The sequence below is a fragment of the Copadichromis virginalis genome, unplaced genomic scaffold, assembly GCF_057382275.1.
Source record: "Copadichromis virginalis isolate Kocher_CV1m ecotype Utaka unplaced genomic scaffold, C_Virginalis_male_GT1.1 unmapped_scaffold_1, whole genome shotgun sequence".
NCBI classification, from domain to species: Eukaryota; Metazoa; Chordata; class Actinopteri; order Cichliformes; family Cichlidae; genus Copadichromis; species Copadichromis virginalis.
In genome coordinates this window covers 5,696,285-5,713,857 of record NW_028188589.1, presented here as the reverse complement: position 1 = coordinate 5,713,857, position 17,573 = coordinate 5,696,285, and the positions used below count along the sequence as shown (strand labels likewise).

The 17,573-nt window shown below is 38.7% G+C and overlaps 1 protein-coding gene across 1 annotated transcript in view; it reads right to left on the bottom strand.

Annotated features, from left to right (window-relative positions):
• The window catches only part of LOC146679651 (stonustoxin subunit beta-like), a 17,842-nt gene extending 6,268 nt beyond the window's left edge, over window positions 1-11,574 (bottom strand). The window contains exons 1-3 of the mRNA XM_085450404.1: window positions 11,531-11,574; window positions 8,573-8,746; window positions 3,867-4,040 (exon numbers count right to left, since the gene is read on the bottom strand). Of these exons, the coding sequence (XP_085306530.1) occupies window positions 3,867-4,040; window positions 8,573-8,746; window positions 11,531-11,574 (392 nt within the window). The remainder of the gene's footprint in view (window positions 1-3,866; window positions 4,041-8,572; window positions 8,747-11,530) is intronic.
• Window positions 11,575-17,573: the final 5,999 nt, after the last annotated feature.

The window sequence follows — 17,573 nt, the reverse complement described above, 5'->3', positions numbered from 1 at the left end:
ACGCCTTCTCCTTTGATGTGCAAGATGCCCCTTCTGTGCTTCAAATGGAGCTCATTGAGCTGCAGTGCAACTCTGAACTCAAAGCAAAGTTCAGGGAGGTGAGTGGAAAAGCAGACAAGCTTGGACAATTTTTGAGAGAATTGAGCCCTAGTTTCCCTCGGCTTTCCCGAATGTTCAAGCGTACCATGTGCCTTTTTGGTAGCACATACTTGTGCCAAAAGCTCTTCTCCACTTTGAACTTCAATAAGTCCAAGTACAGGTTCAGACTTACGGATGATCATCTTCAAGACATACTGAGGGTCGCAACTGCTTCCTCCCTCAGGCCAAATCTGGCTCGGCTATGCGAGAGGAAACGCTGCCAGGTCTCTAGCAGCAAGGAGTAGGCAAGAGAAGCCATGTTCAGAAGAACAGTTCATTTTCTACAGTGTTCCATTCATGTTCAGAAGAAGGTTATAGAACTGTTAATACAGACATTTCAATCTAAATACAGCAGATATAGAAGACTGAAAAAAAAAAACACAAGTTCACTGACTAAAAATATCTTATTATTATTTTATTTATGTATTACAGATTGATTTATTTTCTTATTAATTCTTAATTTGTTTATTTATTTTTCATATTTTGTGTTAAAAAATTAAAAAAAAGAGATTTGAGAAGATTGGAATTTTTTAACCATGCCTTTCTTGTGGAAAACCTAATGCGGCCCAGCCTCACCCAGACTCTGCCTGCAGCGGCCCCCAGCTAAATTGAGTTTGAGACCCCTGTCCTACACCATAAATCAGTAAGAGAGGGTACGACCTCTCTCATGGCCCCAAGTGGTGTGTGCATGCCAGAGCACTCTGGAAGGCATACAGAGTCTTTACAGACTACTAAGGATCAAACCTCTATCATTATGCAATCGATTATACAACTCTAAGCATATATGAGTAAATATTTCTAAGCATCAATCAACAATATAAACCTTACAGCTGGTTTTAATAACAGAGTTCATTTGTTTCTCAAATGAGAAAGAGCTATCGAGAAACACTCCTAAATCTTTAGTTCTGAACTTTTCCAGTGGGCCAAGGTCAACATTATTAGATAATGCTAATTCTTTTCCCTTACATTATAACAATGTGAGGAGTTAATGCTAAGTATACTGCCATTAGCGGCTAATTCTAATTAGGGGTGAATAATTATTAGTAGCTAATGCTAATATCGTTTTCTCTTCCCTTTTAACAATGTGAACAACTAGTGCTAGGTAGGCTGATGCTAGCAGCTAATGCTAATTTGACGTGAATTAGCATTATATTAGTGAGGAGTTAATGCTAAGTAGGCTGCCATTAGTGGCTAATGCTAATTTTAGATGAAAAAGCATTAGCAGCTAATGCTCATATTGTTTTCCTTTGCTTTGTAAGAACGACAGCAGCTAATGATACGAAGTCTACCATTATTAACAATTGTTAATTTGATGTAAATTAGCATTATCTGATAATGGTAACCCTTTTCCCCTGCATTATAACTATGTCAGGAGTTAATGCTAACTAGGCTTTGTTAAGATTCAATATTGAGGAAGGGTACAAGAGGTGATCGAAGAATAACCACACCGATCCGGCCGGGTGAAGTCAAACGATGATTTTAATGAATACACGCGTGGGAAGACAACTCTGTACGCAGACAGGAAGTAGTCTTCGACTTAATCAAAGCATGAACAGATATTTTATAGCATCAGGGTTTGTTTACTGACGCCCCTTCATGCGTCACCGGTACATTTTATACATAGATCAGATCAACATCATCATGACTTTTCACCCAGAAAATCATCTTCTATTTTCATGGCTAGCCCTTCCTGTCTACCTTTCAGTTCTTGTCTTGTTCCTCTTTCTTGCCGAGAGAACAAGGAACGGTTCCTCTTTTACCGAGACAATTTTGCAGTTACAGCCAAACATAACTAACCTCTCCTCTAAATAAATCTAATTTAAAGTGTGTGTGTGTGTGTGTGTATGTGTTGACCTCACATGCTCTTTGTGTCACCTCTTCACCTACTGTCTGTGTCTCGTCCTCAAATGCTCTTTCTCAATTCACCTGTTGCACTTCTGACCTTTTACCAGACCAGAAGCTCACTGAAACTATGTGTATGTCTTCTACTAAATAAATGTTTTAACCAAGAACCTCTACTAAAACCTTAATATAAAATGACCTGATATAAGTGTTTTGTAAGCATGTATTGCGATTCCTTCTATGGCTCCAAGTCACTTGCACAATAGATTGTCCGAACATCGCGCCGAACAAAGCTTCCGACCCCCAATTAATTGACCGAGCTCCAACTCTTTAATAAGCACAGATATGCATTGTGTATAAAATAGTCATAACTGCTTAAGGCCTTCTTAAAGCTATCTGTTACATTGTTAAAGCCTCGTCTTAGCCTGCGGCTCAAAATAACTTCCTGCTTTCACTTCTGCATACAACTTCCTGTCAGCCTGCAACTCAGTCTTTCTGAAAGAGACACACACTGTTCTACCCCTGAATCAAGAACCTCCAGATTTTATTATTAATGCAATGGTAATGATGACAATTATTTAACTATAGCAGTAAAATAATTTCCTTTCTCGACAGCTTCCATTAGGGGCTAACTCTAATTAGGTGAATAATTATTAGCAGCTAATGCTAATATTGTTTTCCCTTCCCTTTTAACAATGTGAGCAGCTAATTCTAATTTGATGTGAATTAGCATTATATTAGTGAGCAGTTAATGCTAAGTAGGCTGCCATTATTAACTAATGCTACTTTGACGTGAATTAGCATTATGTGCTAATACTAATACTGTTTCCCCTTACTTTTTAACAATGTGAGCGGCTAATTCTAAGTACGCTCTTGTAAATAGCTAATTCTAATTTAGTGTGAATTAGCATTATTCAATAATGCTAACACTGTTTTCTCTTACTTATGAAAAATGATAGTAGCTAATACTAATACTCTTTTCCGTTGGGTAACAACGATGTGAGGAGTTAATGCTAAGTAGGCTGCTTTTAGAGGCTTATTCTAATTAGGGCTGAATAATTATTAGTAGCTAATGCTAATACCGTTTTCTCTTTCCTTATAACAATATGAGCAGCTAATGCTAATTTGATGTGAATTAGCATTATATTAGTGAGGAGTTAATGCTAAGTAGGCTACCATTAGCAGCTAAAGCTAATTTGAGGTGAATAAGCATTAGTAGCTAACGCTAATACCCTTTTCTCTTGTGTTATAATGATGTGAGACGTTAATGCTAAATAGGCTTCCATGAGTGACTCCTTTCCCTTGCATTATAAAATGTGAAGAGTTTATGCTAAGTAAGCTGCCATTAGCAGCTAATGCTAATACTGTTTTCCCTTTCTTTATACAACTTGAGCAGCTATTGCTAAGTAGGTCACTTTTCTCTGCTAAGGATTTGTGTGACCATGATGGAAACTGATAAGCTCATGCTGCTAAGCTAATGCTGTTTATGGGCCCTGTTAGAATCAATATTTCATTCTCATTCTGTTGTTTGAGAACAATAACAGAAAAATGTGCACTTGAGAACAAATTTATTGTGACTTCAGCTGTGAATGTACAGTTTGTCATTATTTAAGCTTCCATTTCCAAATGTTAGCTGACACTTTATTAGGTACACTGGTATCTATATCAGGTACACCTGTGACCTAAATGTTCCTGTAAACAGACTCCTTGGAGACCCCTACATAAATATCCATGAACTATCCAGCTAGACTAGTGTGTCTGTCCCTGAAAATATTCCTGCATGTGTGATTGTTCATGTCTCATCTGCAGGAAACAAACAGGAAGTGAGTGAAAGACACGGGAAATGTTTCCAGCTCTTCCTCCTCTATCAGATTTTCTCTCCATACCTGAGAGTGTCCAGTCTCCAGCCTGGATCCTTCAGTCCAGCCGACAGCAGCTTCATTCCTGAGGGACCTGGATGATTGTAGCTCAGGTCCAGCTGTCTCAGATGGGAGGGGTTGGAGCTCAGAGCGGAGGCCAGAGAAGTACAGCCTTCCTCTGTGATCAGACAGCCTGACAGACTGCAGACACACAAAACAACAATCTATCTGTCAACAGTTGTTTTCTCTTTGTCACAATAACATCTATCCATCCATTGTAACTTTATTTATAAGTGACAATACCCAACAGACAACAACAGTCATCTGAAGCTGTTTAACAGTGTAAGGTGACCGCCTCCACTGTGAGCAGCACTTGGTGATGGTGGGAAGAAGAACTCCCTTTGACACAAAGATCCTCCCAGTGAAAACAGGCTCCAGGAGGAGCATCTACCATGACTGGTTGCAGGGTGAGGGGAAAGAGAAGAGATGAGCTCAGAGAGACAAGAACAAAACAGAGAGACAAAAGTTAAGGACATGCAGTAGTGACATATAAAAGCATCAGGAGTGAAAAGAGGGGAGAAGAAAGCAGAGCATCATGGGAAGTCCACCAACAGCCCGAGCCTATAGCAGCATAACTAAGGGATGGTTCAGGGTCACCTGATCCAGCTCGAACTATAAGCTTTATCAAAAAGGAAAGTTTGAAGCTGATCTTCAAAGTAGAGAGGGTGTCTGTCTCCTGAACTCAAACTGGGAGCTGCTGCCACACCCAGTCCAACATAGCCAGGCTTTCTTTGCTGCTTTGACAAAACCTCAAATCCCAGTCAGAGATGATGAGCATCATCACAGTGATGATCATTTCTCTGTAACCCAGGCTTTCTGCTTCAGGATCTGTGCACGCTCACAGAACAAGGAGACCTTTAAACATCATTTCACTAACTGGATGGACTGAGCTCAGCCTACAGATGAACTGGTGCCAGAGATCATAAAGAACATCAAACAGTCAAATTCAACACTTTAATGGAAATATGAGATTAATGCTGCAGACAATCATGAACCTGCTGAAGTCATGAACATCAAGAATGCAGCGAGTGGTAAAATAAAGATTTGACCTCAGTGTGCTCAGTGTTCCTGTCTATTCCTAACATATTCCTAACATGATAGCTGCACTTTAGAGCTCTAAAACTGGAACTGACACATGTTTAAACTCTACATGTTACTCAGTACATTCAGTTCTGACACTCGCCCACAGTCCAACAAAGGAAACATGGAGATCACATCAGTTTGTCACCAAAGTCTAATTATTAGGGCAACTTAACCTGTTATAATCTCGTTAACTCATTAACTGATTAACGTCAGCAATTATTTTAATCACAGTTTTTAAAATCATGATTATTGTGAAAGTGCTCACTGGCTCTGAATATAAAAGCCATGGGTCACAGGAGGGATGTTGATCAGTGCTGGCTTGAAATGGGCGTCATTATGCGTCTCAGCCAATGGGAGCATTGAGGGTGGGCCTAATACTACTGCAGCGCTCACATGACCCAGGACAGAAAGAAAGGGGCGGGGACAGAAACATGGAGACAGGTACAGATCTTTGACATGTTCATTTTAAACTGTTCCAGGAGGCAGTGTTGATACAACTAAAGTTATCTGTTGTTGAAGAAGTCGGTCTGAGGAACGTTCTTAGGATCAACAAATGACGGCATGTATGAGCCTCAAGACGCAGCATCACAAGAAGAACACATGAGCTGTAGAAAAAGGAGAGACTACGAAAGCCACGGCGTTACAACATGAACATGCTTGATCAGAGTGTGATTGTGAACAGGAGGAAGACTCAGCTGAGAACAGTGTGGTGGATACAGAGCAGAGCCCACCATCAGTACAGAGGCCTGTCCATCAGAGTGCTGCTCCAACATGCAGCACATGTACTTGGCCACAGCTGCAACATCTGTACCTGTGAAAGCTTCTTCTCTGTTGCTGCTCATATTGTGCAGAAGAAGAGAGTTTCTTTATCATCAGAAAATGTCAATGAGCTTGTGAGTCTTAGCAGCTGGCTCGGTGCAGAGGAGGAAGAACATGTCAGTCAGAGGAAGATAAATGCAGTTCATGTTGTCAACTCAACCTGGACTGTTGAAAGAGTTTTTCTTTGTCTGGTTTCTGACTGAGATTCTCCAAAGGAAATCCAGCACAAACACACACTTCACACACTCAAAGTCCTGCACAGTAAATGAGCTGATGAGCGTTTGTGCTGCTGCCTGATAACAGAACAATAGTTCTGCTGCTTCCTGTTCTGCAAACACACATTTATAAATGTTCACTTGCTGCTGATCAAAGGTATGTTGGTGGCTCTGGACGCTGAGGGAACTTTGTAAAAAACTAGATCAAATGTTAACGTCCTGGCAGAGGCAAAGAACTTTGATTTGATATTTGATTAGATTCATGTTTCAGCTCAGACTGACAGAAATATTTGAACTGCTGCTGTGTTAAAGGGAACACTGCTGTTAGAAAGCACCTGATCTGTTTCTGCACACTGAATGTTGCACTTCTCATACTGCAGTACTATTAAAATAAGTACACAATGCACTACTTTTGAACTCATGATTGAATGTTGCTGTAACAAAGCCATTAATGTGATTCAAAGTGTTCATGGTTTCCCAGCACAACAAATGATTGCACAAGTGTGACTGATCCACTTTCTAATGTGTGTGTAGCCCACACTGTGTGTCACTGTGTCACAGGTGAGTCTGTGTGTCCAGGTTCTATGAGGACAACAGGATATAGTGACTGAGTCCAGCAGCTTAAAGTCTGACTCCATCCTCCATTTAAATAACTCACAGCAACAACTGAATAGCTTTGCCTTTGTGTAGCTGACACTTCATTTTAATGTCCTTCTATTCTGGTTCATCTGGTCTCAGTTTCTATAAGCACACAGGTTTCATCAGGACTCTATGACCTCAGTGATCTTTGCTGGGCCTTAATGCTCTGAACAAAGCTGCACATCACAAGACTAAATAGAAATGAATCAGTCTTTCATTCTCACTGCTGTTTGACTTCAGCTCTCAATGTCCCACCATAACCCATGGAAAGAATTACTGTCCATCCAGGCTGCTGAACATGAAGCTGAAGAAGGTGGAGTATTGTGAGGGCTGATGGAGAAGATGATGAGAATCCAGGAGCAGTGGGTGGATGGCAGCATCAGCATGAAGGATCAGTGTGAGAACACATCATCATCCACAAAGGAAACCAGTCTGAGTGTCTGACGCTCTTGTTAGAAAGACGCAGTCCCAGCAGTTAGCTTGTCTGCTAGTTAGCTGAGAGCTAACTCACTTGTACATTGAATACCAAACTGTGTAAACCAGGGGTGTCAAACATATGGCCCGTGGGCCACATCCAGCCCATGAGATAATTTCATATGTCAAATATTGATGAATTTTCAGGCTTGCTGATAATCAATGTGAGCACGGCTGAGATGTTATTCTGATGAGCAAACCATGTGGCCAAACACTTTAAGAGACAGACTGGGATCATACCATTATGTGAAAGAGGACATGTCCCATAGACAGCAAGGGTAGTGGTAGAGACCAGTACACAGAGAAATGGGAGCTGTACTGAAATGCAAGCGTGTCAGGAAAGAGTGAAAAGGCAAAATGAGCAGCATCTGGCTGCATTTCAGTGATATTGGAGACCACAAAGCTGAGTGCAACATTTATACAGGAGATATACAGGAGACGCTGAGAGTAGAACTGATAAAATTAGGAGCTGGCTAAAGTGAGACCCATTTTTATTTCCACCCATTTTCCACTGTGGAGGACAAAAGGTTTCAAACTGGTCCAGGTCTTAAACCTCACGTGTTCTTCCTAATAGCAGTAAATGGATAAAAATAAGGCTTTTATGAAAACACTGAATAAAACTTGCTGCCTTTAAAAAGACTAAATGTACAGTTCAGTATTGAATACTACATAAAATAAACTATATATAAAGTGTGTCTGAATGGCAGAGATGCAAAAATATGTGCATGTAGCACAGAGCCACGGCTCAGTGTCTGAATGAGTCTCACAGACCTGAATGTGCTGTTGAAGCCATTTATAATTATAACGTAATTCTTTACTCGTTTGATCTGCTCCTTACCACAAGCCACCAGACGTAGAAGGTTTTGGACTTTTAACTATATTTTCTCAAGTTTTACAACTTTTCTTACTGTTAAAAACCTCGTTATGGCCATTCATGCTGTACAAAGTAATTAGACATGTGTGGTATCTACAGAAACGTCAGAATCTCAGCTAAAAGTTCACAAAACCATCTCAACAACCACCAAACAGCTGAAACAGCAGGTGAACAGATCACACAAAAAAGATGTAAACACAAATCCCCCTGATCATCTGTTTTTTAAACATGAAGCGTCGTTTTGGACGTTCATTTACTGCTGGTTCAGTGAATTTTGGTTGGACAGTGATGAAACCTGCAGCCTCAGAATCTGTGAGAAGTCTGCTTTCAGCACGCAACAGCATTGTTGTGTTGTGTGGATTCACCTCTGCAAACTCATCACTGTTTCACCATCATGTTTCCACTTAGACAATAACAAAGGAAGCAGTTCCCAGGAACTACTTCCTGTCTTGTTAACATAAGAGTACGTTGCCCTTCAAAACACCTCCACTTCTCCTCTTATTAGAGGACTGCCTTATTATTAATCTGATAATTCTGTCAGTTGATGAAAGAAAAATGCTTGATCTCACCTGAGAGTTTCCAGTGTACAGTGTGGACTCTTCAGTCCTTCAGACAGAAGCTTCACGCCTGAATCCTTCAGGTTGATGTTACTCAGGTCCAGCTGTCTCAGATTAGAGGTCTGAGAGCTGAGACCTGAGGCCAGAGCTTCACAGCTTCTCTCTGACAGGTCACAGTGACTCAGTCTGAAAAATAACAGATAAACAATTACAAAAATAAAACACTTATGTTGAAGTGTAATGAGATACTATTATATTTAGCAATATTTCATCTTGTTTTGTCAGGAAACTGAGCACTGATGCAGAGCAACATGTGGAGAGAATCAGAGGAGAAGAAGTGAAGAGAGAACAGCAGTAAAACAACACTGAATTGTTCAGTGTGCTTTTGATATCAACAGAATGTGTCAAATTTCTTTATTTTGTATTTGTTTTAGTAGAATTGATGATTATCACTTAGATAACAACCACAGGCCAGGTCTAAATTGCACTTTGGTGACAGTTACACCCAGAAATATTTCAGAAACGTGGACAATTTGTGCTCCATTGTATTCAGTATTGAACAAACTGAGTACCGATGAGCACTTAATATTTTTGATATTTTATTTGAGTTGTTCCACCTGATCTGTGTTAACTAGCATAAACATTTAAAAGCTAAAGCTATGATCACATATGTACTTACAGAGCTTTGTTGGAGGCTTTGACCACTGGCAGCAGCCTCAGAAGAGCCTTTTTAAAGGCTCATGTTCTCACTTAGATCACTTTATAGCTGTATATCTCAAATTTCTGTAAAGTTATTTATTTCATATTCTGTATAGTTTTTCATATTTATATCCTGTTCATATCCTGTACATAGCTTTTACTCACTACAGCCTGTACATACTTAGTTATAGAATATTCACAACATACTTCATACCGTGTACATTATAACATACCATAATAGACCCATTTCTGTAATATACTCACATATCTATATTATTGCTAATATATATTGTAATATATCTATATCACTAAAGCACTTCTGGATGGATGCAAACTGCATTTCGTTGCCCTGTACCTGTGCATGTGCAATGACAATAAAGTTGAATTCTATTCTAATTCTATTCTATTCTATTTATTTCTACTTACATTTCATTCTGGGAAAAATGGGGATTACTTTGAAAACAGGAACTATTTTCCCCAAAAATCAGCCCTGGATTAGTAAATCACTCCAACATGTTCTCAGGCAGAAGAAGCTGTCTTGTTATGAGGGAGAGAAGAAAAGCAGCTAAAATCAGGTGTAAAAGTAAAGCAGAGGATGAGCTGAATAAAGGACACTCAAGGCTGGCTTGGAAAGGAATGAAGTCCATGGTGGGGATGCAGAACAAGGAGCAAAGATGAATGTGATGCTGAATCAGCAGAAGACTTGGACTCATTGGATTCCAGCTTTTTTTTTATTGACATTTTAGAATCACTATACAATACCATCAACTTCAGCTATCTTTCAGTACATATATTTTTTTTCTATATTTAAACAACTAAAATATCCATACAATAAGAATGAAAGAAGAAGAAGAAAAGAAAAAGAAGCAAAACAGGAAACAACATAAATAAAAAATACATAAGGAAAAAGAAAAAGGAAAGAAAAATAAATAAATAAATATAGGGAGTGTGTTTTTGTTTCCATTAATGTAACTAATTTTTCCTCTAGTCTTCTAGTAGTTAACAAAGTCAAAATCTAATGCAAAAGCAAAAACTAATTAGTCTGCCTTCCTCCATTACCACACATAAAGCTGTTAATCCTTTATATGTCCAATCTTTGAATCTGGTGTCCAATTTATTTGGAGCAAAATGTGTGTCATATGCACACCACTTAAGAACTGCTATATCCTCTTCTAGTTTATATTCTTTTATTACTGTTTCCCAAATTTTAAAAGTCAACTTGATCCATGGATTTTCAATAGTTTTTATTGAATTTTGCAAGCTTCTGTCTGCTATAATAGCTTGTATGGGGATGGAGGTCAGACTCTCCTCAATAACTTTCCATTGAGCGTCATATGAAGGATTACATCAGCATATCATAGGCCTTAATTGTGCTGCCCAATAATATTCCCTAAGAGAAGGTAAGCCCCACCCCCTTTTCCTTTGTTAAGTTGTAGGGTTTTAAATCTAATTCGGGGCCTTTTTCCTTGTCATATGTATCTTGACAAAATTTTATCCCATTCATTAAACTGTTTCTGGTTAATTTCTATTGGTAATGTTTGAAATAAATATAATAATTTAGGAAGAATATTAATTTTAATTGAGTCTATTCTAAAATATAAACTTAAATATGGAATTAGATTCCATCTCGCTATAGCTTCCTTAATTTTTTTCTGTATTGGTAAATAATTTCGTTCTAATAGTTCTGTAAGATCCTTAGGTATTATGACTCCTAGATATTTAAAGTACTCTGTTTGCCATGCTAATTGATACTTATTTTTAATTTCTTCTGATGGAATATAGTTGTACTTAAGCAATTGTGTTTTACTCATATTAACCCTATATCCAGATAGTCGACCAAAGTATTCAAATGATTGCATTAATTTAGGTAAAGAGTTTGATGGTTGACCCAAAAATATTAAAATATCATCTGCATAGCAGGCTAATTTATGCTCCTTTTCATGGATATTAATACTTTCTACTTCTTTATTTTGTCTTATATATTGAGCCAATGGTTCCAGATATAACGCAAATAATAATGGTGAGCACGCACAGCCCTGCCTTGTTCCTCTTTGCTGCTTAATACTATTTGATAGGTAGCCATTAATTTTAATCCTTGCCGTAGGGTTATCATAAAGTGCCTGTATTGTCTTAATTATATTTTCGTGAAAGCCAAATGTATGCAAGACTCGGTAAAGAAAGTTCCAATTAACTGAATCGAATGATTTTTCTGCATCGATACTGATTACCATTGCTTCTATTTTATTCTTTTGAATATGATTAATAACGTACATTATCTTGTATTTGGCGCTCTCGAATAAAACCTGTTTGATCATTATGAATTAGATTAGGTAAGAACTTTTCTAATCGTCGAGCCATGATAGATGTAAACAGCTTGTAATCTGTATTAAGAATACATATTGGTCTATATGACGCACATTCTAATTTATCCTTGTTTTCGTTTGGGATGGCAGAGATAATTGCTTCTTTCCAGCTAGAAGGTACTTGAGCCTTCTTTAGGATCCAATTCATTGTTAGAAGCATCACTGGTATTAATTCTTCTTTTAGCTCCTTGTACCATTCTGCCGTATATCCATCTGATCCTGGAGATTTATTTCTGTTAACTTTACTTATTGCTATTCTTAGTTCCTTTTCTGTTATATCTTCAATCAAAGTTTTATTCTGTTCTTCATTCAGTACTGGTAAATCAAGAGAATCTAAAAAACTGTTAATTTCAACTATACTACTCTCTGTGTTATTAGCATACAGAGTCTTATAAAATGTTTCAAATGCACTCTGAACTTCTATTGGTTTATTTTTTTATTACTTTTGTCACTGGATGTTTAATTTTGTGAACTGTATTATCTGCTATTTTCTTTTTTAGTTTCCAGGCTAATACATTCATTGCTTTTGATCCTCCCTCATAATACCTTTGTTTAAGAAACATTAATTTTTTTTAAATTTCATATGTGGTCAAATCATTTATTTCATTTCTTGCTTTCCTAATTTCCTTCAATATATCCTGAGATGTTTTTCTTTCATGCCTTTTCTCTAATTCTTATTTTGTAGCTCTTCTAATTTCTTATTTCTCATCTTTTTCTTATAAGAGGATATTGCTATAATTTTCCCTCTCAGGACAGCTTTTAAGGCATCCCACAGTATAGGACGAGACACCTCACCATTGTCATTAGTTTCCATATAGAAGTGAATCTCTTTCTTAATTTGTCCTTTAAAGTGAGGATCATTCAGTAAGCTTGAATTTAATTTCCAATTATTGAGTTTTGGTTGCACGTTTAAATCAACAGACAGGTATACTGGTGCATGATCGCTTAACTCTATTGCTCCAATTGCACAAGTGTTTATTTTATCTTTATTTTTCCCAAAAGTTATGAAATAATCTATTCTTGTGTATAACGAGTGCGGTGAGGAAAAATAAGTATAATCCCTTTGGTAGGGATGCAAGTCTCTTCATATATCAATTAGTCCCACCTCCTTCATCAATGTATTTATATTCTTAATTAATGTTTTAGTATTCTGTGCTTTTCTATTGGAAATATCTAGCTTTGGTTGTAGATGTATATTTAAATCTCCTCCGCAAATTAGGAAACCTACTGTCTCTGTTACCATCACATCTATAATTTTCTTAAAGAAATAAATATTGCTTCCAGGGGGTGCATATATATTTAACAACGTGACTGGGTTCCCCTCAATGTTTCCCCTTACCAACATATAACGTCCCTCTTTGTCACTTATCTCGGATATTTTTTCAAAGAGTAATTTGCTTGATAACAGGATAGCCACTCCTCTCCTTCGTCCAGTTTTATAGGAAGAGGAGAAAACTGTTGTATAACCCATTCTTTTCAGTTTTTCATGCTCCTTACAGTCTAGATGGGTTTCCTGTGGATACACTATTTGTACTTGTTCTTTCTTCATTTTAGTTAAATTTTTATTACGTTTAATTGGATTCGACAGGCCATTTACATTTTATGATATGATTTTTACCTTATCTTTAAGCATACCCTTACTATTTGAATATTATTAATGTAACAACGACATGTACCATCAGACTACTCCCTAAACATACATAAGCAAACATTAATATTAACATTAAAGCTGTATAAAACAACAGCTACAGAAATAAGCTTTATTTGGTCAAAGAAAAAAAAAAAAAGACTTCCAACTGTGGGGTCCCCGATATGACCCTAAGTAAGCCCCGATAAAAGAGGGGGCTTCGAGGGGGGCCTCTCTCACCTCTATGTGAGACAGGGCCTTCCTTAGCCAGCAGGCCAATGTCCATTCTACTAATAGCATAGGTAGCACGTCCGCCTATTTTCAATTTCTGCATTGCCACTTCAGTATATTATTTCGAGATAAGAAGTCTTTACCAGTGTATATGGCTATAGCTTGAGTCCAGCTTTGATATCATTGATTTCAATGAAGAGCTTTGTGATTGTAGCAAAGGGCTGGTAGCTCTGAGAGTCCCACTGATGAGGCGTTTGTGAAGGTTCGCAGTTATCTAAAGAGCTTAGAAAAAAAGGCATCTGGACTTCTTTAAGTTTTTTGAAGACGTTTCGCCTTTCACCTCTCATCCAAGAAGCTTCTTTATTTCTAGGGTCAAATGGTGGAGAGTCCCAGATTAGCCTGTGTACAAACAGACTTCAGCCATATGAGAGTGAGTGTGAGTGAATGAGAGCACACACAGGACACTCTGATCTCTGAATGTGTGTGACGCAGTGAAAAAGAGGATTGTACTGGATATACTGTGACTGACAAACAGAGTTTAAAGAGAAAGGTGTTTGGATTAAAATGGATTATGCTAAAGTGAACGTGCTAATGAAATCTGAACTGAATGAAATGTGAAGTGAAGATAATTCAGATGTAAAAGAGAGAGAAACTGATAATAAGGTGGGGCTGGAGATCAGTGAAGGGCATGTAAACACCTGATTGGTTGACTAGATATCAGATCGACAGTTTCACAGTTTTCCCTGTGGATTATAACTTTAAGAAGATGTGACATTCATCAAGGAATCCTGCTCTCCGGATTATTTCCATGAACACTGAGCTGGATCACATCTACAGTGCTGGAAGTGCCCGTCTCACCACCAACCTCTCTGTGCACATTCACTTTTTAACCCTTTGTGAGACACTAAAGGTGTAAATCTGAGTATTTATCTATGTTAGTCCGAACACCTCTAATAGGTTGGTTTAGTCTTTCCAAGTCATATCTTCCCTTAGATCTGCGGTCCAGGCTCCTAAAATCATCCTAGTTTAACAAGCACTACAATCTAGAGGAGAACTGCACTAACAGGTGTGACTGATGAGATCTGACCTGCAAGGATACTCATGTTTATGTATATCAGGACAAGCAGGGAAGACCTGGACATCAACTCTGTCAGGCTGCCTGAGTCCTCTCACCCACATCAGCTCAGAACTCTGCATTATCTACTGAGTCAGACTCAGAGGATCAGGGATCAGAAGTTCTACAAAGAGTAGAACCAGACTTCCTGTATAGAGGTGTGTGGGCCTACTGATCCACAGTGTCAGCACAACTTTCACATCATATTCATCTCAGCACAACTAAACCATGAGACTGACCTCAGAGTTTCAAATCGACATCGTGGATTCTCCAGAAGAACACACAGCTGCTTCACTCCTGAATCCTGCAGGTTGTTGCAGTCTACACTCAGGTCCAGCACTCTGGGATACGAGGGGTTGGACTTCAGTGCTGCTGCCAGATAATCACAGCTGATCTCTGACAAATCACAGTCCTTCAATCTGAATAAAAAATGAAAGATGTAAGTTTATTAGACAAAGTGTGAGCTTGAAATCATTCAGTGTTTCATCATCTGTTCAGAGCTGAAGAAGGTTCAGAATGTAGAAGTTTAGAAAATGGAAACTCCAAACAGCTGAAGCCAACAGGAAGCAGCTTCAAACAAACAAGAGAAAAAAATGAATTTTTCACATTGAAGTCGTACATTTATCATAAAGTTGTCAAGTTTTGCCGTGTGAAATAAAAAAACTGAACAGGAATCCTCAGAGTTGAACCCTCTGCACAGAGGTTCAGGTTCCTCTTCAGGTCCCAAAGTGCAGAACAACAAGGTTTCAAACAGCTTCGTTCCAGCAGCATCAGCCACAGAAATGCAGAGATAATTCTTTGGATCTCTTGGTTGTGTTGTATGATGCTGTGTTTGCATATCTGGTGTCTGTGTTGCTTTGTGAGGACGGATCATTTACTGCAGCTCCAGATAAACAGAGCTGGACCTGAACCTGGTAGCTTCACTTAGAAGACACTTGTGACGGGAACGTCAGGTCAAAAAAGTGCCCCTCTGACAGCCAAACCCATCTGTTCTCTGATTGGATAGTTACATTTGTGATTGACATGACATTGACCAATCAGATGAAAGGAAGAAAAATAGGGTCAAAATTCGTACTTGTAACTTGCAGGGTTTTTTTGGCTAAGTCCACACACACAAATCTTTTTTTTACACACACACAAATCTTTTTTACACATACAAAGTTTTTTCATGCACACACAAATTCTTTTTACACATACAAATCCTGATTTACAAGTACAAAATATTTATGACCACATTTTGAGCCCATACAAATGTTCTGCAGACGAGTCCATGCGCTCACAACAAAGCTCAGTGTGGACGACGCTGTGCACGCTCCAATGCTGATTGGTTAGAAAGTGGGCGGGAACAGGGAAGAGAGCGACAGCAGTGTTCAGCACAAACACGAAGGATCAAAGAAGAAGAACACGACAAGCTCAGATGGAGGCTGCAGTGGACACATTTCATTGTTTTAACATTCGCTTTCACTTCAGCTTCACCAACAACAGCACAAGCAGAGCAGCCCACTGACTGCGTGGCCGTGACGGCGCCCCCTGGTGACTGTAAACCACTACAACATGTAGACGGCCGTCTGCTGCTCATTTCTTTGCCACCATCACAGGAGCTCTTTATCATGTTCTACACTCTCATTGGTTCTTTGTGTGCTTGTTTTTTAGAACAGTAGTCATTGTGATTGTTCAAAGAAGACAGTCAGCTGTGACTAAATGTAGCTCCTACAGCAGTGATTGGAATAACTACTGAAGCTAATCCAGTATCAAAGCTCAGGAATCAGCAGCTCCCACCTCGTTTTCTTTGAACAACTATTTTTAGCTGCTGTGTTTTTGTGTTTCTGCGGACCTCAGACATCCTGCTGCTCTGGAGAACTGAAGCTCTAAAGGCTTCAGCCTTTATCTCCAAGAAACAAAGCTGATCATGGAGACCCAGCAGGTCAGCTGATCTGTGGACAGCACCAGCATCTTTAAGTAAGTCTGAGAGGTGAGCAGTCTTTGGAAGCCTTTACTGTCTGATAGTCTCAGAGCAGGATTTGGATCATTATTTGGCTTTTCTTCTATTATTATGTTTAGTTTCTGCTTCACAGATATTCTCTGAGATGTTCTCTGAAATGTTTCCCACTGTTGGACAAACTTTCACAGTTTCTTCATAAAGGAGATCTCCTGTGCAGTCCATCTGTGATAATATGTTAAACACTGAATTATGATTCATATCTGAATGTACTGACTGTTAATTATTGATGAGAACATAATCAGTAAATATAAATATGTTTGAGTTTGGCTTTGATGAATCAGAATAAAAGTAATAAAATAATGATTTTAGAGACAGGCCTAACTCAGGCCAGCTGACAGCCTGTGTACAAACAGACTTCAGCCATATGAGAGTGAGTGTGAGTGAATGAGAGCACACACAGGACACTCTGATCTCTGAATGTGTGTGACGCAGTGAAAAAGAGGATTGTACTGGATATACTGTGACTGACAAACAGAGTTTAAAGAGAAAGGTGTTTGGATTAAAATGGATTATGCTAAAGTGAACGTGCTAATGAAATCTGAACTGACTGAAATGTGAAGTGAAGATAATTCAGATGTAAAAGAGAGAGAAACTGATAATAAGGTGGGGCTGGAGATCAGTGAAGGGCATGTAAACACCTGATTGGTTGAGTAGATATCAGATCGACAGTTTCACAGTTTTCCCTGTGGATTATAACTTTAAGAAGATGTGACATTCATCAAGGAATCCTGCTCTCCGGATTATTTCCATGAACACTGAGCTGGATCACATCTACAGTGCTGGAAGTGCCCGTCTCACCACCAACCTCTCTGTGCACATTCACTTTTTAACCCTTTGTGAGACACTAAAGGTGTAAATCTGAGTATTTATCTATGTTAGTCCGAACACCTCTAATAGGTTGGTTTAGTCTTTCCAAGTCATATCTTCCCTTAGATCTGCGGTCCAGGCTCCTAAAATCATCCTAGTTTAACAAGCAC